General features: G+C 42.5%; 1 protein-coding gene and 1 long non-coding RNA gene across 2 annotated transcripts in view; one reads left to right on the top strand and one right to left on the bottom strand.

Annotated features, from left to right (window-relative positions):
* Positions 1-11,593, top strand: part of LOC147009030 (uncharacterized) — a 120,706-nt gene extending 109,113 nt beyond the window's left edge. The window contains exon 3 of the mRNA XM_085864173.1: positions 11,483-11,593. Within this exon, the coding sequence (XP_085720299.1) occupies positions 11,483-11,584 (102 nt within the window). The 3' untranslated portion in view covers positions 11,585-11,593. The remainder of the gene's footprint in view (positions 1-11,482) is intronic.
* A 767-nt stretch (positions 11,594-12,360) lies between these two features.
* LOC147009029 (uncharacterized) overlaps positions 12,361-27,500 on the bottom strand; it is a 31,376-nt gene continuing 16,236 nt past the window's right edge. The window contains exon 3 of the long non-coding RNA XR_015053303.1: positions 12,361-12,496. This is a non-coding gene — a long non-coding RNA (uncharacterized LOC147009029). The remainder of the gene's footprint in view (positions 12,497-27,500) is intronic.

Here is a 27,500-nt window from a genome sequence, read left to right as displayed (position 1 = left end):
TACACAAATCCTGTTCACATTTCTGGTCAATCGGATGAAAATTGAGGATTTTAGAAAATTTGGCTCAAATTGACGGATTTGAAGGAGACAGGGCTCTGTCGACCCTTTCGGTCGACCAAGTTTTATGAAACTTCAATGCAGGACCATCGAAGGGTCGGTGACATTAATTTCTGAAATTTTCACAATGATCAGTATGGCGGTTTGAGCTGGAGGTGAGTGGACAGACAAACAAACAATTGAAAAATCACTCATGGAGTGTAACTTGGCAAAAGAGCACAAAGTAGAATGGCACTCGATAAAGCGCATACCTCTGCCAGGTGGAACAGTTCACGTTTTGTATCCCATTGATGAGCTGCATCCGAACCAAAATCCAATCCGTTTGTTCTTGTCACATATTCAACTCATCCACCTTGTTTTGTCATAACTCGTCCATAACTTTTTGAGATATAGTGATATATTTAGTTTGTGGCCTTATCTATCAATTTTAGAAATTAGGCCTGTGTTGACCTTTTGACATTAAAATTAATTGTTGTTGAATTCAGCGACTTGACATGAAAATGCTCTTCAAATTTCAAGTCAATCGGATGAACATTGAGCATTTTTGAAAAGTTGGCCCAAATTGGCCTTTTGGCCTATTTTGACCTTTTGGCCTATGTTTACCTCAAAATTAATAGGTGGTTGAATTCAGTGACGTGATATACAAATGCTCTTCAAATTTCAAGTTAATTGGATTGCAAACTGGCTTCATGGTTGGAAGCAAAGAGTGGCTGTGAGTGGGAGGATGTCTTGCTGGGAGGATGTAAGTAGTGGGGTTCCTCAGGGATCAGAACTCAGACCATTACGATTCATTATTTACATCAACGATTTGGATAATGGGGTTAAGAGTTAGCTTTCCAAATTTGCAGATAACACAAAGGTTGGAGGCAAGGTGGATAGCAGAGGGGATGGTGAACAGATATAGGAAAGTATTGAGACTTGTATGGATTGGGCAAAAGACTGGCAGATGAAATTTAACCTGAGCAAGTGTAAGGTATTGGGGATGGGAAAGAACAATAAAAATAGAGATTACAGGATGTAAGGGGTAATTTTGGAGTCTGTGACACAGGAGAAGGATCTGGGGGTGGTAATAGATACGGGAGGTAAGCAGGCAGCACAGTGCCAGGCAGCTATAGGAAGAACGAATCGGGTTTTAGGCTGTATTCGGAGGGGGTTCAAAAGAGGTGGTGTTAACATTGTGCAAGAATTTAATGAGGGCCACATCTAGAATATTGTGTACAGTTTTGGTCACCACAGTTCCGGAAGGACATCGATGCCATAGAGAGGGTTCAGCGTCGGGCTACTACATTGATTCCGGGCCGAGCTCGACTCAGCTATGAGGAGCGGCTGAAGGAGACAGGGCGTTATTCACGAGAAAGAAGGCGGTTATGAGGATATATGATGGAGATGTTTGAGATAATGAAAGGTAGAGATAAAATAATGAAGATGAATTATTCAACAGAGTAGACAGTGATAGAACCAGGGGCCATAGATTGAAAGTAAAGAAGAGGAGAGTTAAGATGGTAGTAAGGCAGGGGACTTTTACTTAGAGAGTAGTTAATGTATGGAATGGTCTCCCTGGAAAGGTAGTGGCAGCAGAAAAAGTAGATAAGTTTCAATTAGCATTAGATAGGTACCTGGAAGTTGTGGAGATAGAGGGGTATGGGGATGTTGATAAGACTTTTAGGTGGTTTGAGTATTGATGGGTGATTGTGTACGGAGTGCAGTTGGTGGGGGTCTTGTCAAGGGGAGTTGTGTGGTTGATGTGTGTTTTTAACCAAGCCCATGCCCCCTCCCCGAGGGGAAGAAAAGGGGGGGGGGACAAATAGAGATAAAAAAACAAAAACAAAAACATTTTTAAAAATTTCATTAATTAAAAACTTTTTTTTTGTATTTTCTTCCTTGGATCTTGTGTGGGTGGGTTGGTGTGGTGTTCGCGCAGGCATGATGGGCTGAATGGCCTCCACCTGTGTTGGATTTCCTTGTTATTCCTTGTTGTTATCCTTGTTGTTATTGGATTAAGATTGAGGATTTTAGAAATTTGGCCTATGTTGACCTTTTGGTCCATGTTGACATTTTTGCCTCTGTTTACCTCAAAATTAATGGGTGGTTGAAGTCAGTGACCTGATTTGCGAATGCTCTTCAAATTTAATTGTATTAAAATTGAGGATTTTAGAAATTTGGCCTATGTTGACCTTTGGGTCTATGTTGACCTCAAAATTAATAGGTGGCTGAATTAAGCAACCTGATATGCAAATGGTCTTCAAATTTTAAGTCAATCAGATGAAATTGACAATTTTAGAAACAATTTAGAAATTTGGCCTATTTTGGGTTGACCTTATGGCCTAAGTTGATCTTTTGACCTATGATAACCTCAAATGTAATGGGTGGTTGAATTCAATTACCTGATGTGCAAATCCTATTCAAATAAAAAAAAAAAATCGGATGAAATTTGAGGATTTTAGAAAATTTGGCTCCTATTGGCCTATGTAGACCATTTTGTCGACAGAATTTTACGAAACTTCAATGCGGGATCGTCTCAGGGTTGGTGACATTAATCTCTGAAAATTTGAGAACTATCAGTTGAGCGATTTGGGCTGGAAGCGGGTGGACAGACAAACACCCACACAAACGAACGGAGGCGATCAACATGTGAAAAAGTTTTTTTGCCAAGTAACAAACAAACACACAAACAAATGGAGGCAATCAACATGTGAAAAAAGTTTTTTTGCCAAGTAACAAACAAACACACACAAACAAATGGAGGCGATCAACATACGTGTCAAAAAAAAAAAATTGCCAAGTAACAAACATCCTGCAATACCTTCTCCTTCGTCGAGGGTAATTGCCAAGGTGATGGAATTACGCAGATCATTTGATTGTTCGAGAGCCAATCGTGAGGATTCAGTCGATGGTCAACTCATGAACATGACCAAATTACACACAATCCACTGCTTGCCATTGGTGGTCCACAATTGCGTTATGATTTACACTAGCTACAGTGATGTTAACTCTGGAGGAACTTTGATCACTTCAGCTCCAGGCGACGACATCATGCAATCGTTTGTCCAGACATCCCCATTAATGGAATGTTTCTCTATTGGTACCGACAGGTCTTTCCAGGCCATATATTGTATATGTCACAAGGTGCTTAACAGGTAAAAGCTATTTGGGAAGGCAATACTTCCCAAATTCTTATTTACCCCAAGCAGGCAATTTAGCCTCGGTAACGGTATAAAATACTCTAATTCTTAAAAAGGGGGACCACAGAATCTCTTAAATGGCATCTGGCGTTTGTCTCACTCAAAGGAAAATGTGCTCCGAGATGCAGCGCCCCCTGCCGACATCTCATCAAAACGGCAGTTTTCCGTTGTTTAAAGCCAGTCCCAGTCGGGTATCACACTCATACAAGGCAGTTCAATGGCAAGCACGTAGTACATATAATACCGATTGAGCGATCCTCCCAAATGCTGCCCAAAAGCACGTGGTATTTTGTTTATGGATCGGCAATATCAAACGATCTCCATGGTTACGTGCAGGTACTGAAAACGATCCCACACCATATGTGAACGTTAATGGGTAAATAAGTATGAAAATAATTGGCCCATGTCAGCAGAGAACGAATTACCAGCAAGCCATATATATATATATATATATATATATATATATATATATATATATATATATATATATATATATATATATATATATATATATATATATGTATGTTATATATCGATGATTAGCGATAAGAACAGTTCACTTTGTTCGTTTCCCACGAGCAGGTTCGCGGTGCAATTAACAACACGCGGAGTCACGGACAGACCGCGGGCTGTTTGGCAAAATGTATTTGGGGCCTGAGCTGCAGCAGGCGCCCAGAGCAGGGAATAAACCTCGAGCATCTGGGCTCCCGATCCATCCAAAGCGAATTAGCGCGCCTTTCGGGTTTGTTTACTTTTATTATGGCTTCCGGCAGCGGAAAGGCCATCAATATTCCGCCTTGGCAGCACCAGGGCCGCGATTGCTGCTAATGAAATAATCGTGTTAAAAACGCATTCTTCCTCTTCTCCCTCCCAATCTCCCCTCGATCCAAACATCTCGATATCACTACATCACTACACGGGCACACTTTGCATTCATTTCCTGGCGTGGACCTCAGATGACAGTCCATACACGTGCTCCCTGGCCGTGTGGATCCAACTCATTACGGACTGGAAAAGGTCCATCGTAGTCCAACTTGGACTCTTCTCCAGCATAAATTATAAAACGATGAGGACATCACATTTAAATAATTTTTGAAACACTATCATATTTAATATATTTTAAAGCACGAAATCCTATTTAAATAATTTTTAAAACACCATCACATTTGAAGAATTTTTAAACACTCAAGCATTTAAATATTTTTTAAAACACAAAATCACATTTAAATGTTTTTAAAACCATGAAATCACGTTTTAGGAATTTTTAAAACACGATCACATTTAAATATTTTTTAAAACATGAAATCACATTTAGATAATTTTTATAACACTATCACATTTAAATATTTTTTTAAACATGAAATCACATTTTAAGAATTTTTAAAACACGATCATATTGAAAGAATTTTTAAAACAGTATCACATTTAAATAATTTTGAAACACGATCACATTCAAATATTTTTAAAAACATGAAATCACATTTAAATAATTTAAAAAACACCATCACATTTAAATATTTTTTTAAAACATGAAATCACATTTAAATAATTTTCAAAACACAAAATCACATTTAAATAATTTTTTAACACTCACATTTAAATAATTTTAAAAAACAATCACATTTAAATTATTTTTAAAACACAATCACATTCAAACAATTTTAAAAACATGAAATCACATTTCAATAACTTTTAAAACACCGTCACATTTAAATAGTTTATAAAACATGAAATCACATTTAAATATTTCTTTAAAACACAAACACATTTAAATAATTTTAAAAACACTCACATTTAGATAAATTTTAAACACTCACATTTAAATAATTTAAAAAAAGCATTTAAATAATTAAAACACATTCAAATAATTTTAAAAACACGAAATCGAATTCTTTTTTTTTTGTATACCTTGTCGAGGCTCGTGTGAGAGCGAACACACAGCACACAGCAAGGGGGCATGAGACAAGAGGAGCGGGAGAGGAAAGGACAAAACAGTGGGGGAACAGAGACATTAGGTGATCTGTGGAAGGGAGAGGGATGGGGTGGAGAACACGGGGTATACAAGATGGACATTACAGGGACTTTCAGGAAGGAAAGCAGGGAATTTGAAGGATGTGGGTTTGGGGTGGATTAACAGGGGTAGAAAAGATCGAGGTTTTGGATGGTGGAAGATAAGAGGTGGTGGTGATCAACTATTTTGAAGGCCTGGAGGGAAGAATGGCATTGAATAGAATGTGGGAGTTTATTCCAAAGGCAGGAAAAAAGAGGAACGAAAGAGTGAAGGTGAGCAGTGATTCGTGATTTTGGTAGTTTTACCAGAAGGGGTCGTTTTTTTTCTTATTTTTTTTGTGGGTGAGAGGAAAAAAGGTGAGAGGCAGGAGCACCAGCCCATTGAGGAGAGCAGTACCTGATCAGGCTGTGGACGGCAGCTTTGTATGTGGTCAGGAGCTCAGGTGAGCCGAGGAAAGACTTTACACGACAGAAGATTCCCAGTCGGCGGCTGGCTTTGGAGGCCAGGTTGGAAATGTGACTTTCCCAGGAAAGATCATGGCAGATAGTGAGACCCAGAAGCTTGAATGAAAGGACTTCTTCCAGAGGATTGTTGAGAAAGTAAATAGGGGGGGGTGGTTGAAACGGTCCTTTCGTAGAAACTGAGTGAGAGTGTGAGATTTGTCAGGATTGAAAGACATGTTCCACGTGTTGGACCAGTTTGTGATTATGCCCAGATCCGCAGTGAGCGAAGAAGCTGCTGCTTGCCGGTCTGAGGGATGACAGATGGTACGACAGAGGATGGAGTCAACAGCAAAGAGATAAAGAGGATTTTCCAGAGTCAGAAAGATCATTGATGAAAACCAGAAAAAGAACAGGGCCCAGAACACTGCCTTGAAGAACTCCAGCTTGGACAGAAAGAGGGGATGAGGGAACTCCATTTAGGGCCACACGTTGGCTGTGACAGGAGAGGAAGTCTGCGAGCCATGAGTGGAGATGGCCTTGGATACCATAGGAAGAGAGTTTGGTGAGCAGGGCAGGGTGCCAGACCGTGTCAACAGCACGCGATGTATCTAGGGATATGTCTCTGATTTCATGTCTGGCATTGAGTCCCTCCATCCATTGTTGGGAAAGCAGAAGCAGCATATCCAGGGTAGAGTGACCTGGTTTGAAACCAAATTGATGATCGGAAATCAGGCCATTGGAGAAGAGGAAAGATTTAATGTCTGAAGCGATGATGAATTCCATAACCTTGCTGATGATAAGGAGAAGGCCGATTGGTTTGTAGTTGCAGGGATCTGTTTTTGCACCTTTTTATGTAGGGCAATCATGTTTGCTGATTTCCAAGAAGATTGCAGATGACCTTGAGCAAATTAGAGGGTGAATAGAACAGAGAGAGGGTGAGCAAGAGCAGAGTAGCAGGTTTTTAGGACACGTGGGCTGATAGATTCTGCAACCGGTCCAGAAGGCGAGTCAAGGTTTGACAGCAAACTCTCCACTTTGTCCGAAGAAAAGGACATAGAATCCAAGGACAGTTGGGTGTGACTGGGTAAGGTGGGTACAGAAAGCGATGGGTTTCGGTGACAAGATTTAGATGCAATCACCGAGTTCAGGCGTTCAGCCTTTTCACGTGCGGTGTCAGCAGTGCGGCCATTTGAGGGAAGGGAGGGGATGGTGGGGGAACATCCACCAGAAACAGATTTGATTTGATGCTCCCAGGATTTGGAGGAGGGAGAGAGGTTTGAGAGTGCAGCCTTGAGATGAGAAAGATGTTGTTTTCTGGTTCTCCTGAGGTTAGACACATACTTGTTCCGAGCTTTATGGAAGGAACTGAGATTACCCTCAGATGGGTTTGCTTTCCATGAGGCAAAGGCAAGTGGTTGCAGGACAACTGTCTCCCCACAGGCTTCAGTGAACCAAGGGCGGGAGGAAGGGTAGGACAACTGAAGACGAGAGTGGATAAATCTGTGCCTGAGAGAGAGCAAGTTTCTTTGAAAGAATTCCCAGGATGAGTTGATGTTGGAGAAAGTATTGATGAGAGACCAGTCTTGAAGTTTTATGGCTGCTTGGAGACCCTGCCAGTTCGCCTGAGTAAAATTCCAGACTCGACAGTGCTGAGGTGGTTCTCTAATAACAGCCAGAGAGATGTCTACTTTAACAAGCACGTGGTGAGAAGAACCGGTTGGAGCGGAGGAAGAACAGCAGATATTTTCAGGGAAATTTGTCAAAATCAGATCCAGAAGAGATGGAGTACCGTTGGTTAAGATCCGGGTCGGGAAGTTGACTGATTGAGTCAGTCCCAATGAGTTGTAGAAGTCTTTTTCTGAAGTGCCATGGCAGGTGACAGATGTACCCACACCCAGCCAACTGGCATGATGACAATTGAAGTTGAAGAAAATGAGGAAGAGAGAGTTTGGATGAGAGGATAGAAGTTGGTCCATGTTTTCGGATAGTGATGTGTAAATGGAGTCATCACTGTTTGGTGGATGGTGCAGCACACATATAAACATGAGGTGAGTGTGGAGGGGAAGTCATAGCCAGAGGTATTCCTGGGGATGTGGGGTGAGTGCATGGAGTGCATGGAGTGTTCCAGTGCATGGAGAGTGAGAAATAGAGTCTTTGATGAAAAGAGCAACTCCTCCACCAGAACGAGGCTCAGGTCTGTCGTACTGGAGGAGGGAGTAACCAGGGAGAGATACGAGGGAGTCAGAGACGTCTTGAGGGAGGAATATTTCTGTTCGACACATTATGTCGCAACCTGTATGGAAAAATGTATCAGGTTTGTGCGAAGACCCCGGATATTTGAGGTCCACACTGTTAATGAAGAGGGAGGGGGCTTTGGGTGCAGGGGAGGGGAGGGGGAAGGTAGGACAAGGGAGAAGGGTGGGGGGTAAGGAAAGTTGTTGAAAGAGTGTGGGGGATTGCAGAAGAGCTTGGGAAGGGGGCCAGATGAGGAGGAGAAAAAGCTCTGTGGTGCTGGGTTGAGGTACAGTGGGGAGTAATAAGAGAGGGGCAGAAGGCAATTGAGGTTGAGGAGGGAAGGAGGAAGTTTTGTGGATGAGAGGGGAGACAACTTTGAGAAGGGTGAGTGAGGGGGGTGAATGGTGGGAGAAGGGGGAGTGGGGAGAGTTGAGGGAGAAAGGTGAGAGGGAAGCTTAGAGGGGAAGTGTGTGATGGTTGCTTTGAGAGGGAGGGTGAGAGTGGTGAATTGGCATTGAAGTTGGAAAAAAATGACGATTGATGGAAAGCGAACATTCATAGCAAACTGGGGTTCTTTATTGTTAGTTCAGAAATGCAACTGAAGACATTTATTGAGGGATGCAATAAAGGCGAATTAAGAGAATGGAGAGAACAAACGTTGTAACAGTTGGATTTTTTAGACAAGGTATGAAGGAAAAGTCGAATTGAGAGCAGTCTGTGGAAATAGAAAAAGAGTGGTGAATTACGATACAGTAATGAGAACCACATGTGTGAAAGAGGAAGAGGAAGCATTATAAGAGAACGTTTTTATTATGATTATTATTATTTTTTGATGGAGATTGCATAAGATTAGGTGAAGGAAAGGTTGAAGCAAAACCGAACTTGGAACACACAGTAAACATTGAGGTAAGAAAATAAACATTTAAAATGTGACAAATAACGACCGGAAACTTAACTTTGAGAAAGTCGGCAGAGACCCCTGAGAGAAGCTGACATTGCCACAAACCCAGAACCGGAAGTCCTAAAATTTAAAAAATAATTTTTGAAACATGATCACATTTAAATAATTTTAAAAGCACTATCACATTTGAATAATTTTTAAAACATTAAATCACGTTTCATCAATTAATTATTTAAAACACGAAATCACATTGCAATAATATTTAAAACACTACATTACATTTCAATAATTTTTCACACACTATCACATTTAAATAATTTTTAAAACACTTGCATTGAAATAATTTAAAAAAACAATCACATTTAAATAATTTTTAAACACTATCACATTTAAATTATTTTTAAAACACGAAATCACATTTAAATAATTTTTAAAACACTATCTTCTTCTTCTTCTTCTTTCGGCTGCTCCCGTTCGGGGTCGCCACAGCGGATCATCCATTATGATCCGCATAGTGATTTGGCACATGTTTTACGCCGGATGCCCTTCCTGACACAACCCTGGTCGCCTCTTACGACACACAGGGATTTTAAAAACACTATATCACATTTAAATAATTTTTAAAACATGAAATCACATTTAAATAATTTTTATAACTATCACATTTAAACAAATTTTAAAACACTATCGCATTTAAATAATTTTAAAATCACTTTCACATTTAAATCATTTATAAAACAAGATATTGTTACGGATTTGGAAGCCATCTGCACACAGACAGTCAGCAGTCCCCGTAGTTCAGTTATTTCGTTAAGTATGTGTTTCTAGTTAGAATCCATTCCCTAGTCTAATGGGAATTAAATGTTCATGCGCTGCAGAGTTATTTTGATAGTTAGGATTTTTACATCACTCACAACAACAACTACAGTTACTACTACTACATCCACTACAACAACGCCACCTTCCCACACTCGACCGGTTGTCATAACGCTCGCGGCATTCTTCGCGCGCTCGCCAGCAAGCGCACACGTGGGCGGAGCCTAACATGGAGTGGGCGTCTCACCCGCCCCGTTTCGCGACTCAGCACCAGCGCCATTAGGCACGTGGCCAGAGCCGAGGACGTGGGTGGAGCCTCCGTCGCTTCGGCTCGAAGCTCCAGCCAATGAGTGGAGGGCGAGCATGAAACGCACGCCCCCAGCCAATCGGGAGGCCGCCACGAGTTGCGTGAGAACCCCTAGTCCAATTGGGAGGCGAGTGGCGAGAAGAAGAAGCCCCTCCCGCCTAAGGAAGGTGGTGGTTGTCGGGACGAGTGTGAGGAGGAACAACGGCGCCCCGTCTGCTCGTCACTGGTTTGGTTCTGGTCTGCCCGACGCTGTCCTCCGTGCCCGGTGCTGCAGTGGCATCAAGTTGCGGGTTCGAGTCCCGCCAACCCAGGACGTCGAAGACCGCACGAGGCGGGAAGGTCCGAGAAAGCTCTGGTTCTCAGCTCATCTGTCCTCGAGCTGGGAACCTTCAATAAAGACCTCAAGGTCCATCTCTCTTTTTGGGTATTTGTGTGTGCGTGTTATGTGTTCGGGCCTGTCTTGTTTAAGTAGCAACTGATTAAGTGCTTTTGCTGGACATTACTTGCATTCTTTATAGTCGGTTTAACTCTGCCCTTTATGTGTTCCCCTCCCACACTATTGTAAATAAATATCCATTTGTTGAATGTTTCAGCTCGTCCTCGTCCTTTCCTTCATTGGTTTAGCACGGTGTGTGTTGGGGAATTAAAAAGGCCGTTGTTGCCGTGGTTGTGTGCATTTGGACCGAGAGGACCTCGGTAACCATCCGCTCGGGTTAGGCACGGGTCGAGCACAGTTACGGCTCGTCCCGTTCGAGCTCCGTCGAGGGTGTGAATACTTGGTAGTTCGCCACGTGGGCCTCTAGGTATTTTGAAGTTTGACAAATATCCCTGTGCCCACACGGTTGATTTATTGACTATTTCACGGTCGTGTAAGGGATCCGTACCTTCGGAGTTATCCGAGGGTAATGATCTGAATTCCGGGTGTTCGGTGGAGTCGACTCTGCTGCTCGAACTCGCGGTCGTGCTCGCAGCCAATACCCGGCCCACAACAATATAACATTTAAGTAATTTTGAAAACACGAAATCACATTTAAATCATTTATAACTCCCGATGATATTCTCTTGTGCAAAAAGCCAAATGACATCATCTCGCAAGGGGCTGTGGAAATAGCTGCATCATTGATGTAGATTAAACCAGTGGCATGCCATGAAGGTTACACAGGTGGATGCATTCCAGCATTGACAACTCTACACCAAGGTGAGTCATCATTTGTAAATGTAAGTTCTGAAACTACAAGTAGCAGTCTACAAACAGCTTCATGAGTCCACAAGCATGGCTCAAAACATCTCTTCACACTAAATTCCTCCAGTTTTATTCTTCTCCAATATTAATTTTGATTAAAAGCTATTTTGATTACAGCTGATTAAAAGATTTTTTTAAAGATTAAAAGCTATACAGTAAATGGAATACACGATGTTCCAAAAAGACCTGGACAACTAGGTTGATATTATATTTAGTACCACAAATGACACAATAATACTTTTTGGTTTTTAGGATACAGAAACTCATAAAGTTTTCTTTATTTTCAGGTCTGGTGGTTGACTTTAAAAGAAAATGGTGACTCCACAGGAGAAAGCTCACTGCAACACATGGTTCATCGAGACGAGATCCGACAAGCAAGTTCAGTGTAATATCCGTACAAGGTATGGACGGAATCCGCCATTGCGGACTTGTATCAGAGAGTGGTTCAAGAGGTTTAAGGAGACTGGAAGTTGTCAGAAACAGAAAAGTACCAGTCGACATTGAAGTGCAGCAGACATTGAACGAGTGTGAATCATTTCAACAAAGTCCCAGAAAATCAATCCGACGTGCATCCAGAGAACTAGGACGACCAACCACCACTGTACACAGAACTTTGCATAAAATACTGAAACTTTATGCCTATAAAGTGCAGATTCTGCAGAAACAAACCAAATGATGGACCCAAACGCAAGGTGTTTGCCTTGGAAATGCTCAGTCGCATCGAGGATGACGAAGTTTTCATGAAAAGGTCATGTTCGCAAACGAAGCTTCCTTTCATGCATCGGAGGTCAACTAGCACAATCCGAGGTTATGGGACTCTGAAAACCCCAACATGGTCATTGAACACATACACGACAGTCGAAAGGTCCATGTGTGGTGTGGCCTTCTCCATGACCACTTTTTGGGTCTGTTTTTCTTTGCAGAGCATACAGTGACCTCAACGATTTACATGAACATGTTGGAAGGATTCGCCTTCCCACTGACTGAAGACCTGCATCCCGATATTATTTTGAAACAGGACGGCGCTCCCACTTATTGGGCCATATTCATTCAAGCCGTCCCGAATCAAAAATTTCCAGGTCATTGGATTGGCCGAGACGGACCAACCGCCTGGCTCCCACGATCACAACACATAACCCCCCTTGATGTTTTTTTTTCTGTGGGGGTTTGATAAAGATGTTGTCGACAACACCAAGGTGGTAAACCTGGAGAATCATCGCTCTTGGATCACAGCATGTGCACTGGTGGACACAAACCTGCTGAGCTGAACATGGTAAGAACTCGTGTACCGCCTTAATGTCCTGCGTGCGACAAACGGAGCTCATGTTGAAGAACATTGATGGTGTGCACAAAACTTCATGAGTTTTTGTATCATATAAAACAAAGGATACCATTCTCTCATTTGTGCTTGCAAATGTATCAACAACAAAAGTCAATTAATAATCACTCAATTAATCACAATGAAAGACAAATAACTACTCAAATAATGACAATGTCAGATTAATAACCACTCAAATAATCACAATGTGAGATTAATAACCACTCAGATAATCACAATGACATTAATAACTACTCAAATAATCACAATGTAAGATTAATAACTACTCAAATAATCACAATGAAAGATTAAAAAAGCACTCAAAAATCACAATGAAAGATATTAATAACTACTCATATAATCACAATGAAAGATTAATAATGACTCAAATAATCACAATGTAAGATTAATAATGACTCAAATAATCACAATGTAAGATTAATAATCACTCATTTAATCGCAATGAAAGCTTCATAATGACAAATAATCACAATGAAAGATTTAATAACTACTCAAATAATTACAATGAAAGATTAATAACAACTCATTTAATCACAATGTAAGATTAAAAATTACCCCCGTGTGGGGGTGATGGTCATCTCTATAATGTTTTTTACTTTCATAATCGATGAACCGTTGTCACATATCTCCTAAAATGACAGATTCGATAGGTTTTGAAAATGGCGACTTTCACAACTTTCGTGACCTCGTGACCTTGACCCTGACCCTGACCTCAAATCCGGGAAAAATATGTCGTTGGGTATCACTCATCGACCTCTACCCACATACCAAATTTCATCAAGATCGGAAGTAAAAAGTTTTCTTTGTACCGGGAGGTGTTTTTGACCATCTTCCAGGTTATGTGGCGGCTAAACGGGACGGAAATTCAAAAATCTGTGTGGTTAGATACAAGATAATATTTTTTACTATCATAATCAATAAACAGTTGCCGAATATCTTGTAGAATGGCAGACGAGATCGGTTTTTAAAATGGCGATTTTTATAACTTACGTGACCTTGACCCTGACGTTGAACCCGGACAAAAGTTATATCTTTGTGCAACACTCATCGACCTCTACCCACATATTAAGTTTCATCAAGATAGAAAAGAAAAATTGTTGACGGACGGACGGACGGACAGACGGACATTTGGTCCGGCTTTATTAGGTCATCTCGGTGGAGATGACCTAAAAATGACTCAAATAATCACAATGTAAGATAAATAACGACCCATATAATCACTATGTAAGATTAATAACCACTCATATAATCACAATGAAAGATTAATAACTACTCAAATAATCACAATGTCAGATTAATGAGCACTCCAAAAATCACAATGAAAGACTAAAAACCACTCCAATAATCACAATAAAAGATTAATAATGACTCAAATAATCATAATGTAAAATTTATAACTGCTCATATAATCACAATGAAAGATTAATAATGACTCAAATAATCACAATGAAAGATTAATAACTACTCAAATTTTCACAATGTAAGATTTTTAACCACTCATTTAATCACAATGAAAGATCAATAACTCAAATAATCACAATGTAAGATTAATAATTACTCATATAATCACAAGGAAAGATTAATAATGACTCAAATAATCACAACGTAAGATTAATAACTACTCATATAATCACAATGAAAGGTTAATAACTACTCAAATAATCACAATGAAAGATTAAAAAAGCACTCAAACATCACAATGAAAGATCAATAACTACTCATATAATCACAAGGAAAGATTAATAATGAATCAAATAATCACAATGTAAGATTAATAACAACTCAAATAATCACAATGTAAGATTAATAACTACTCAAATAATCACAATGAAAGATTAAGAAAGCAATCAAAAATCACAATGAAAGATTATTAACTACTCATATAATCACACGGAAAGATTAATAACTACCCAAATAATCAGAATATAACAAAATATCCACTCAAATATTCACAATGTAAGCTTACCCACTTAAATAATCATTTTATATGATTAATAACCACTCAAATAATCACAATGAAAGATTAATAACCACTCAACCAATCAAAATGTAAGATTAATAACTGCTCAAATAATCACAACGTCAGATTAATAACCACTCAAATAATTAATCATAATGCATGACAAAGAACTACTCAAATAATCACAATGTAAGATTAATGAGCATTCAAAGAATCACAATGAAGGACAATGAAGGTTGTTGTGTTACAGCCTTCATTTAAAATGGATTAAAGTTACATATTTTGTCACTAATTTATACAAAGTACCCCAAAATGACAAAGTGAAAACATGTTTTAAGAAATTAAAATAATTTCAAAAAGAAAATCAAAAGGAAAATCTGAAATGTCTTGCTTCAATAAGTATTCAACCCCCTGAGTCAATACTTTGTAGAAGGGCCTTTTTGGTAGCAATTACAGCTTCGAGTCTTCTTGGGTATGTCTGTATCAGCTTTTCACATCTGGATTTGGGAATTTTCTCCCATTTTCTTGCAGATTTGTTCAAGCTCTGTCAAGCTGGATGGGGGAGAGTCGGTGAACATTAATCTTCAAGTCTTTCCACAGATTCTCAATGGAATTCAAGTCTGGGCTTTGGCTGGGTCACTCAAGGACTTTCATGTTCTTGTTCTGAAGCCATTCCAGTGTTGCTTTAGCTGTATGCTTGGGGGGTCATTGTCCTGTTGGAACATAAATCTTCACCAATTTTTTTCACTCTGAGGCAGGTTCTCCTCAAGGATTTGCATGCATTTGGCTCCATTCATTGTTCCCTCTAGCCTTACAAGTCTCCTAATCCCTGCCACTGGAAAGCATCCCCATAACATGATGCTGCATCACCATGCTTCACAGTAGGGATGGTGTTCTTTGAGTGATGTGCTGGGTTGGGTTTGCGCCAAACGTAATGTTTTGCATTTCGGCCAGAGTTCAATATTCATCTCATCAGACCACAGAATCTTTTTCCTCATGCTCTCAGAGTCTTTCACATTCCTTTTTGCAAACTCCAGGTGTGCTGTTATGTGACTTTTTTCAGGATTTGTTTTCCGAATGGCCACTCGCCCATGAAGTCTAGATTTGTGAAGTGCTGCAGAGACTGTTGTCCTTCCGGCAGGTTCTCCGATCCCAGCCAAGGAACTCTGTAGTTCTGTCAGAGTGGTCATTGGTTCTTGGTCACCTCCCTGATCAAGGTCCTTCTAGCCCAGTTGCTCAGTTTGGTCAGACGGCCAGCTCTAGGAAGAGTCTGGGTTGTTCCATATTCATTCCCTTTCCGAGCTCACTGTGCTCTTGGAAACTTTCAACACTCGAGAAATTGTTTTGTACCCCTTCCCCACATCGATGCCTCCTCACAATTCTATCTCTGAGTTCTACAGACAGTTCCTTGGACTTCATGGTGGAGTTTCTGCTCTGACATACACTGTCATCTGTGGGACCTTATATAGAAAGGTGTGTTTCTTTCTAAATCATGTCCAATCAATTGAATTGGCCACAGGTGGACTCCAATCAAGTTGTGGAGACATCTCAAGGATAAGCAAAGGAATCTGGATGTACCTGAGCTCAATTTGAAGTGTCATAGCATAGGGGTTGAACACTTATTGATGCAAGACATTTCAGCTTTTCATTTTTAATGAATTTGTGAAAAAAAATTGAAAACCATGTTTTCACTTTGTCATTATGGGGTATTTTGTATAGATTGGAGAAAAAAAAATCTCAGTTTAATCCATTTTTAATTCAGGCTGAAACAAAAAACTGTGGTAAAAATCGAGGGGTGTGAATACTTTCTGAAGGCACTTTAAACCTGGTACCCAATGTCCTCCTTTCACCCTGTAGCAGATTGAGTTGAGGAGGGAATTAAAAAGTGGGTCATGGCTTTTCCAGGTTCATCTCTCTTCCCCACCTTGAACCACTCCATCACACTCACTTCTCTCACATGTTAACTAAACTGCTGCACTCACAATATTATCCCCTTCCTTTGCTGCTCGAGTGTGTCATGGCTCACATAGAAGTTTTGACAGTTTATAAGGCTCATCACTTACTGTCTCACAGATACAGTTTACTTTAGCTTTCAATTGTGTTCTCCGGTGACGAAGTCGCCGGTGGCATTATGTTTATGTATGTACATCCATGCAAATTTTCTCTGTTTTCTCTGCAACCGCTTATCTGGTTGACATGAAATTTTCCATAGAAGCGACTACTCTTGCAGAATTTTTTGATGATAATTTTGATGTCATAGGTCACGTGGGGTGACAGCCATGTTGGAAAAACTTTGGACCTCTGTATCTCTGAAACTACACCATGGAAAAAATTGAAACTTGGCATCTGGAAACTACTCTGTATGGGGAATAAGAATGATTTGACTATGACATCATCAGTGTCCCTCTCTCCTCCCCCAGCACCCCGTGCATTCCCTCTCTCCTCCCCCAGCAGCCCGCGATCCCCTCTATCCTCCCCAAGCAGCCCGCAATCCCCTCTCTCCTCTCCCCAGCACCCCGTGCATCCCCTCTCACTTCCCTCAGCACTAATAACGACTCAAATAATCACAGTGTAAGATTAATAACTACTCAAATTATCACAATGTAAGATTTTTACCCACTCATTTAATCACAATGAAAGATTAATAATGACTCAATTAATCACATTGTAAGATTAATAATCACTCATTTAATCACAATGAAAGATTAATAATGACTCAAATAATCACAATGTAAGATTAATAACCTGAGAATAATAAGATTTTTTTTTTGTATACATTGTTGAGGCTCGTGTGAGAGCTAACACACAACGCACAGCAAGGGGGCATGAGACAAGCGGGGCGGGAGTGGGAGGGGCAAAACAATGGGGAACAGACACATTAGGAGATCTGTGGAAGAGAGAGGGATGGGACGGGGAACATGGGGAATAGAAGATGGACATTACAGGGACTTTCAGGAAGGAAAGCAGGGAATTTGAATAAGGTGGGTTTGGGTGGATTATCAGGGGTAGAAAAGATTGAGGATTTGGATGGGGGGTGATAAGAGGTTTTTGGTGAACAGCTGTTTTGAAAGCCTGGAGGGAAGAATTGGAAAGAATAGAGTGAGGGAGTTTATTCCAAAGGCGGGAAAAAAGAGGAATGAAAGAGTGAAGGTGAGCAGTGATTCGTGATTTTGGTAGTTTTACCAGAAGGGGGTTGTTGGCGGACCTTGAGCGCCCTGTGGAAATATGGTGGGGACAAATCGCAGAGAGAGCGGGGGGGGCAAGGATGGAGAGGAGACGGTAGAAGACAGAAACACCACCGACCAACCTGCCGTGATTGAGTGAGAGGCCCAAAGACTCAGCCTCATTGCGGAAGATGCCGATGATCTGAAATGCCCTGGTTTCTACAGCGTGGAGCCGAGAAAGGTGGGAGGCAGGAGCACCAGCCCAGAGGGGAGAGCAGTACTCCATCAGGCTACGGACAAAAGCTTTGTAAGTGGTCAGATCAGGAGGGCCGAGGAAGGACTTTGCACGACGGAGGATGCCCAGTCGGCGACTGGCTTTGGAGGCGAGGTTTGAAATGTGGCTTTCCCAGGAAAGCTCATGGCAGATAGTGAGATCCAGAAGCTTGAAAGAAAGGACTTCTTCCAGAGGATTGTTTAGAAAGTGGATGGAGGGGGGGGGGTTCTTAACGGTCCTTTCGAAGAGACAAAGTGAGAGTGTGAGATTTGTCCGGATTGAAAGACATGTTCCACGTGTTGGACCAGTTTGTAATTTTATCCAGGTCTGCAGTGAGCAAAGAAGCTGCTGCTTGCCGGTCTGAGGGATGACCAATGGTACGGCAGAGGGTGGAGTCATCAGCAAAGAGATATAGAGGATTTTCCAGAGAGTCGGAGAGATTATTGATGAAAACCAGAAAAAGAACAGGGCCCAGAACGCTACCTTGAGGAACTCCAGCCTGGACAGGAAGGGGGGATGAAAGAACTCCATTTAGGGCCACACGTTGACTGCGACAGGAGAGGAAGTCTGCGAGCCATGAGTGGAGATGGCCTTGGATACCATCGGAAGAGAGTTTGGTGAGCAGGGCAGGTTGCCAGACTGTGTCAAAAGCACGTGATATGTCCAGGGATACGGCTCGGATTTCCTGTCTGGCATTGAGGACCTCCATCCATTGTTGGGAGAGCAGAAGCAGCATATCCAGGGTAGAGTGACCTGGTCTGAAACCAAAAATATTAATAAGATTAATAAGAGCTGAGCAAAAGTGTCCAAGTGAAAATTCGACATGTAGAACGCTGCATCCCATAAGTATTAAAACATCTGTGCTTCATCGAGGGAAAGATGTGAACACAGAAAAAAATATTATGAAGTCATCAGTCACGTGGTTCGGCAGCCATATTGTTTTTTTGTTTTTTTAAGGAAAAATCTTCTTCTCCAGAACCACTTTACAGATCGAAGTGAAACTACACCCAAATGATTGATTCGCTATGCTAAATAAAGTTTGATAACTATGATGTCATAGGTTCTCAGCTTACTTCCAGCTCGGTCTGGCAGCCATCTTGGATTTACCCAAAAACCTTCAAAAAAATCTTCTTCTCCAGAACGGCCTGACAGATTGAGGGGAAACTTCACAGACATGTTCAACGTGAGTAGGGGATACTGGGCTGATAAAGACTAATTGATGTCATGTGGTTTGGCGGCCATATTAATCAAAGAAAAATTTTAAATAATGTTTTCTCTGGGATTGCTTATCCAATCGAAGCAAAATTTACCAAGTATCATCCAACAATATTGCTGCATACCTTGTGGAAATGATGATGTCATAGGCCACGTGGTGTGGCAGCCATATTGGTTTGAACAAAATTCTTTTAAAAATCTTTCTCTTGAACTGCTTCATCAATGGATGTGAAACGTCACAGTTATGATCAAGTCGACATGTGGAATAAGTGTTTTAAATTATAACCTGATTGGATGCATGGTCTGGCAGACAGAATTATTTAATATTTTAAATCTGGGTTCAGGGATTTAAATCAAACTTAGTTCAAGTATGTATAATGATGTAGTAATGTGGGCCGAGGCATACTGGCGACATCGTGATGTCAAAGGTTGTCATTCTAGTTTTATTCTAATTTGTGGATTGGAGAGGTCACACGACGATCACGACAAACATGTCCACGGCAGTGACAGAAAAATAAAATATGGGTTTGAACCCAAATTCTTGTCATTGTTGCTCATCTTGCTTGTTGAACAATCATCACTGAGCACTTACATCACTATTCCACGCTCCTCATCGGCTGAGTCGAGTGTAACTGCAGAGAATGAGTGAACAGTCATACAGAATGGTATAAAAAGGATTAAAGGCAATGACCATCGATATTCATTACATAGGGATAGGGGTTGGGGAGAGTGAATTGAGCAAAAGAATATATTTGGGAGGAGAGAGACAAGAAAGGGGTCTGGGCATTTGGGATGGGAGAGGGGATACACGGGTTGCACGTGGTGCTGGGGGATGGGAGACGGGATTCGTAGGGTGGTAGGGAGGAGAGAGGGGATGTGCAGGGTGCTGTGGGAGGAGAGAGGGGGATGAACAGGGTGCTGGAAGAGGAGAGAGGGGATGCTGTGGTAGGAGAGAGGAGATTGCGGACTGCTGAGGGAGGACAGAGGAGATCGCGGGCTGATGGGGGAGGAGAGAGGGGATGCACGGCGTGCTGGGGGAGGAGAGAGGGGATCGCGCGGTGCTGGGGAGGAGAGAGGGGATCGCGCGGTGCTGGGGGAGGAGAGAGTGGATCGCGCGGTGCTGGGGGAGGAGATAGGGTATGTGCGGGGTGCTGGGGGAGAAGAGAGGGGATGCACGGGGTGCTGAGGGAAGTGAGAGGGGATGCACAGGGTGCTGGGAGAGGAGAGACGGAATTGCGGGCTGCTGGGGGAGGAGAGAGGGGATGCACGGGGTGCTGGGGGAGGAGAGAGGGGATGCACGGGGTGCTGGGGGAGGAGAGAGGGAATTGTGGGGTGCAGGGGAGGAGCGAGGGGATGCATGGGGTGCTGGGGGAGGAGAGAGGGGATGCACGGCGTGCTGGGGGAGGAGAGAGGGAATTGTGGGGTGCAGGTGGAGGAGCGAGGGGATGCATGGGGTGCTGGGAAGGAGAGAGGGGATGCACGGGGTGTTGAGGGAGGAGTCAGCGGATGCATGGGGTGCTGGGGGAGGAGAAAGGGCATCCACGGGAACTGGGGGAGGAGAGAGGGGATTTCAGGCTGCTTGGGGAGGATAGAGGGGATCGCGGGCTACTGGGGGAGGAGGGATGGGATCGCGTGGTGCTGAGGGAGGAGAGAGGGAATTGTGGGGTGCTGGGGGAGGAGCGAGGGGATGCATGGGGTGCTGGAGGAGGAGTGAGGGGATGCATGGGGTGCTGGAGGAGGAGTGAGGGGATGCATGGGGTGCTGGGGGAGGAGAGAGGGGATACACATGGTGCTGGGGGAGGAGAGAGGGTGGTTCGCTGGTAAAACATTTTCACATCCATCAATGTGGGTAAGATTCCTCCCTCCAGATCTTCAAGACAGCTGTTCACCACCATCAAAATTATCCCCCATCCACCTCCCTCCCTCCCCCCCATACCCAACCCCCCCCCACTCCCCAAATTTCCAGTTTTTCTTCTTGAGAGTTTCCTTCTGTATCCACCCCTTATTTGTCGGTCTCCCTCTATTTTGTCCCTCATGCTTGCTGTTGCTGTTTTCCCCCTCGTTCTACTGTTCCTTTTGTTCTGTTCCATCACGTTCTAGCTCTTTTGTGATCCATGACATTATTTCCAAAAGAACAACAATGCAAATCATTTACGCAGATATTCATGTGGATGTTTCATTGGACGGGTGACGTGCATCGTTGATCAGACGGGTGACGTGCATCGTTGATCGGACGGATGATGGAACAACATTGACTGGTATTGTTTGTGTGATTATTACCTCCACCACCGAAGGTGACTCCTCTGTCTGTTTGTTTGTTACTTGGTAAAAAAAAATAGAATTTTTTTTTTTTGCCAAGTATGATGGTCTGTAGCGTTTGTCTGTCTGTCTGGTTGTCACATGATTTTTGGCCACAGTTTTCAAGCAATCGTTCTGAATTTTTTTTGGTGTTTAGGTAACCAGCCGTGGACGGCAATGCTAAATTTTTAAGACCAGAATTCAGATCCGGATCTGAGAATTTTTCAGGTGATTCTTCACCATTGAGAGATAGGGCCAAAAACGATATATAGCACAATATCTCAAAAGGTTATGGATGGATTCACACGAAACTTGGTGGACAAGTGGGGAATGCCACGAGGAAGAATTGTTTCAATTCTGGTGAAGATCTGAATCTAGATCTGGGTACAATAATTATTTAATTTTAAACTGATTCTTCACAATTGAGAAATGGGGCTAAAAACGAAATTGTATGTATCTCAAAAAGTTGAGGACAGATTCAGATGAAACTTTGTGGTCAGGATGGGAGTGTGAAAAAAGGAGTAATTAATTCGATTTTGGTGAAGATCTGAATCCGGATCCGGATTCGAGAATTTTTTAAGTGATTCTTCACTGTTGAGAGATATGGGGCCAAAAACGATACAAACCACAATATTTACCTCCGTCACCGAAGGTGAAGGAGGTTGTTTTCACCCCTTCCTGTCTGTTTGTTTGTTACTTGCAAAAATCAAAGATTTTTCAAGTATATTAGTCAGTCGATTTTGTTAGTCTGTCTCTGTCTGTTGGGTGGTCGCTAGACTACCATTATTCTCAGGTTTTCCGTCTGTCTGTATGTATGTAATGGACAGCTCTGGAGGCCAGAGGAGTCAACCGATTTTGATGAAACTTGACTGGTAGGTTCATACCAGGATCGAGTTGTACGCTTTTGAGCACCGTTGCTATGGACACCACCGTTGCCTCGCAACGGGACTTTGAAATTTTTGAAAAAAAATCCGAAAAATATATTAATATTTTTTTTTCGAAAATCAAAAATCGGCTTCTGCGCTTTTATGCGCACCATAATCAACCTCTTTGTCAAAAAATTTCAGCCCAATCCGTCAAAAACTGTATGACTAGTATGCAATTATGTAGCGACCACCCATGTCGCCTCATGGGGTTCCCTCATGGGGAACCGGCTTGTCTGTCTGTCTGTCTTCTTTGTCGCCTACAGGTCACAATTTTAAACCGATATCCACGAAACTTCACCACATGGTAGAGTTTGTCATAAGCAAGAAGCCTATTGTTTTTGAGGTCAAAAGCTCAACATAGGCCAATGGTCAACAACTTACGTGAGATTTCTAAAATCCTCAATTTTCATCCTATTGACTTGAAATTTGAAGATTTATATTTCATGTCAATTAATTCAACTAGCTAATTATTTTTGAGGTCAACATGGACCAAATGGTCAACATAGGCCCAAGGTCAACAACTAAGGTGGTATTTCTAAAATCCTCAATTTTCATCCGATTGACTTGAAATTTGAAGAGGCTATATATTTTGGGTCACTGAATTCAACTTCCAATTATTTTGGACGTCAACATCAGGCGCATTTCTAAAATTGTCAATTTCCATCCGATTGACTTGAAATTTGAAGAGGAGTCGCATATTTGGTCATTGAATTCAACCACAAATTATTTTTGAAGTCAAATTTGTTTATTGGATTTTGCAAGTATCGTGCTCAGCAGGACGTCGTCTTGTTATTCTGTCTGTCTGTCTGTCTGTCTGTTTGTCGCTTACAGGTCACAATTTTAAATCAATCTTCGCATAACTTCACCACATGGTGGAGTTTGTCAAAAGGAAGAAGTCTATTGTTTTTGAGGTCAAAAGTTCAATAGAGGCTAAAGCTCAACAACTTAGGTGGTATTTCTAATATCCTCAATTTTCATCCGATTGACTTCAAATTTGGAGAGGATTTATATTTCAGGTCACTGGATTCAACCAGCCAATTCTTTTTGAGGTCAGCATCGAACAAAAGGTCAACATAGGGCAAAGGTCAACAACTTAGGTGGAGTTTCTAAAATCCTCAAGTTTCTTCTGATTGACTTGAAATTTGAAGAGGAGTTGCATATTTGGGCATTTAATTCAACCACCAATTATTGTTGAGGTCAAATTTGTTTCATGGATTTTGTGAGTATCGTGCTCTGCTCGACATCTTTTTCTTGCTTGTCTGTTTGTTTGTCCGTACAGAACTTTAGTGTTTTTCTCCACAAGCACTTGTCGAATTGAGACAAAATTTTCACCATTGGTGCGACAACTCATGTAGAATGTTTTAGTGTAATCCTTTCATCGTAGGTCACGGGGTGTGGCAGCCATATTGGAAAAACTTTGGACCTCTGTATTGGAAACCGAGGAAAAAAAGGAAAAAATCCACCACCAAGGAAAAAATTTAAACTTGGCTCGTTGCAAGTACTCCTCATGGGGAATGAGTGAGATTTCTTATGACAACATAGGTGCCTTCATTATGACATCATAATTGCATATGTAGAACACTGCATCCAATCAGAGTGAAAATTTTTTATGGTTATCTCGGGATAAAATTGGCCACAATTATTTTTTTTGATATCATCGGTCACGTGATTTGGTTGGTGGCCATATTGTTTAAAAAAAAAAAAATCTTCAAAAATCTTCACTCAAATTGCTGAATGAATCAGGGCAAAACTTAACACTTATGACTGCCTATCCACAAGGAACAAAAGGTTCATACATAGTGTTACGGCTGTGGAAATTCGCAAACCACCATTCAGGACCCGTAGGTGAGGTATCTCAAAGTACATGTGTAGTTAGTCCAAACCCGTTGTCTAGAGGAAATTTATGTGATTCATCCGGGCTGCGACGCTTTGAGATAGCCATTTTTCTGTTCTATCTTTATTTTGAACCAACCACGTCTCAACCGCCATTACACAACAACCACCTTAACCACCACGCCAGCCATCGTCACCAACTACAACCATGCTCCAACCCTCAGACAACAACAACAACGCGAACAGCCACGACCTTTACCTTCACAACTCAATCCCGCAAACATCGCATCACTGCCATTCCCAACGGCACCATAACCATCAACCCTCACCACCTTCACCTCTCTCCTTCTACGGCCATTCCCGCACCACCTGTGAACACTGAACGTCGGGCTGTCTCAGGCCGAGCGCACAGAGCCGAGAGCGCAAATAGCGGCCTTTCCGAGGGAAAAAATCGGATCAAAAACCCTACACGCCCACTTTTCCTCCGTCCAATAAGCGAGCGCGGGGCGGCTTGGCCCCGCCTCCAGGCGCGTGTGTGTGAAGTCGATATATGCAAATTCTAGGATCAGGGGAGGTTCACGCCCCTGTTTCCTCCGACCAATGGGCGAGCGTGGCTCCGCCCCCGAGGTCATTCTGATCCGAATATTTGCATATTAGCTGCTCCTGCGAGCCTATAAGAAGGCGCGCGCAAGGCGAATGGAGTGAGTTGGGTTCTGGAGTCGGTGATTGGGAGAGTGGCAGAGTCGGGTCGGTTGGGTGAGGAGAGTGCGGAACGGAGAAGTCGCGGTGGAACTGCAGACAAGGGAGCTCAGGTCCGAGGCGAGAAGGACGGCGACGAGGTCGCGGTGTGGGATCGCTCGTCTCGGGACCCAAGCCAGCCAGCCTCTCCCCTCCCCCAGGGCATCAACAATCTCCCTTTCCCCCGTGCTGAGATAGTGCAAAAGGGGGCCCCGTCCCCCCCGCCCCTACCCCACACGTCGTGCCAACGAAACCCGCCAAGGAGCACGGAGTCGGAGCACAGCCGCGCGGCCACATCTGCGGCTCGCCCGCCAACGCATCACGAGAACGCGGGTAGGACCCCCCGGTCTCGCGGACCTCGCCGCTCCTCCAGGTCACGCACACATTTGGCCTACAGGCCTGTCTGCCCCCTTGTCTATGAGGGTGGCTTCATTCCTTTGCTTTTGTGTAACTGTGTGTTGGCGCCGTCTGTAAAGTAGAACTGTATAAGTGTTGCCGTGTGTGCGCGTAGTCGGTATTAACTCTGCGTCGTTGCTTTTGTTGTTTGGGTTTCTATATGTGCATTTTGACTGTATGGCTGTATATATGTGCTCTCCGTGTGCCTGGAAATAAATGTGCATTGTGTGAACTGTTTTCCCGTTTCACTTCGTCTTTTCCTTTTAATTGACTCTCCATCCTGCTTCACGTAAAGGGTTCGTAGTGGGCTTAATACGCCCAGTAAATAATCTGAACCGTCGAGGTCGACGATAAAACCGCTCAGTTATCCCGATAGTACGGAACGGGCCGCCCAAGCGGCTCGTGTCTGGAGTTGACCTGCGGCGAGGTACGATCGCCCGGTTTACCATCCGCGTGGGTACTTAGGTAGGTCGAGTTTGGCGAACAACCCTATCCTACGCGGGTGGCCGTTTGGCACGATTGTGGTGAGGTCGAAAGGCCCACCCGTGACTGGCTCCGGGCGATAGTTCCCGGAGGGTCACGACTGAATTGTCCGTCCGGTGGGCGACGTTCCGCGATCCGAGGAACGTGGCCGTCCGCACGCTGGCGGGCGCGAATTCGCAACAAGTAGATGTCATAGGTCACATGGTTTGGCAGCTAAATTGGATTTACCCTAAAACATATAAAAATATTCTCCAGAACGGCTGGACAGATCGAGGGGAAACTTCACACAAATGTTACCCAAGGCATGCGTGTACAAGTTTGTTGAGGAATAATTGATGTCACATGGTTTGGCAGCAATATTGGGTTTAAGAAAAATATTAAATAATGTTTTCTCTGGAACTATTTAATAAATTGACGTGAAACTTCTCAATTATGATGTAGTATTGATGAGGACTATATGTTTTAAATTTCAACTTGATCAGATACATAGTGTGGCAGCCAAAATTATTTAATTTTTTGATCTGGGTTCCTTTTGTTTTTTTTCATTATTATTTTTTTTTAATAAGGCTCACCTGGCTGTACATGGATGGGTTTGAGGGTGGAGGAGTAGCAGCTGAAATGCAGTTTCCTCCTGATGACTTCATCTTTGCTTTTTGCTTGTTTGGGTTCCTTCTGATTGCTCCAATGCAGGACTGTTCTGATTTGGTCTTCCATTTGGTTTGAATTGAATTTATTTTAATGCAATTCTGAATTGAATTGCATTATAATAATTGAAAAACCGTCATGGATCAGGGTCAGGTGTCCAATCAAAGCGGGACGTGTTGGTACACGGTCATCACTGCCAGCAGTTATAAAGTGGCATTTCCCATTATGTCTCTTGTTAATTACGTAACAAACCAATACACAAACGCCACACAGAATACACCACACAAAACAACACAAATACCATACAAAACAAGTCCTGGCAAGGATCTGCAATCTCTGATTGCTCTTTTCTTGTTAAAAAATGTATTGGGCCCGACATGTTCTTGTGGATCAGGGATTGCGTGGCAGAGGTTTGCGCTCTACCGAGTGCCCTTGTAGTTTAACAATGAGATGATGTATAAGAAATCTTAGGAAAGGCAGACATGAATTGTTTGTTCATGTATTTAAGGTTTCCATGAACTCTTGAGACAATGTTGTGTTTAATTTGATATTGTAACAAAATCAATCTTTTTAAAGAGATTAATACGTCTCCGTTAATTTTGGGAGGTAATTGAACAGTGAGCAATTGGCTCGTAACACACGTTGTTTTTACGCTGCACAGTTGTAGTTCTTTGGAGTTGTTGGATGAGCAACTTCTTGTCTGCAGGTCCGTCTATTGACCGTCCTTCCTGGTGTCGGTGTGGAATATAAATAGATCCCCCGGAGCCCCCTTGGGTAAACCACACCCAAGTCAGTGTCATCATCACGGTAATTTGGCACATACTCTCGTGGATCGTTGGTTGTTGTTGTTGTTGTTGTTGTTGTTGTTGTTGTTGTTGTTGTTGTTGTTGTTGTTGTAATATTGTGTTCCACATCCAGAGTAGCCTCGAGCCATCTCAAGGCTCTCACAGGAGCCTCTCATGGAATGTCCTGATTAGAAGTGGAAATGTGTGAACTCTTGTGGTCTTTGGAAAAGCAGAGTCAAGACCATGCAC

Source organism: Eptatretus burgeri, chromosome 18 (assembly GCF_056783735.1).
Source record: "Eptatretus burgeri isolate ZD-2024b chromosome 18, Ebu_testis_v1, whole genome shotgun sequence".
NCBI lineage: Eukaryota > Metazoa > Chordata > Myxini > Myxiniformes > Myxinidae > Eptatretus > Eptatretus burgeri.
This window is presented reverse-complemented; position numbering and strand designations above follow the sequence as displayed.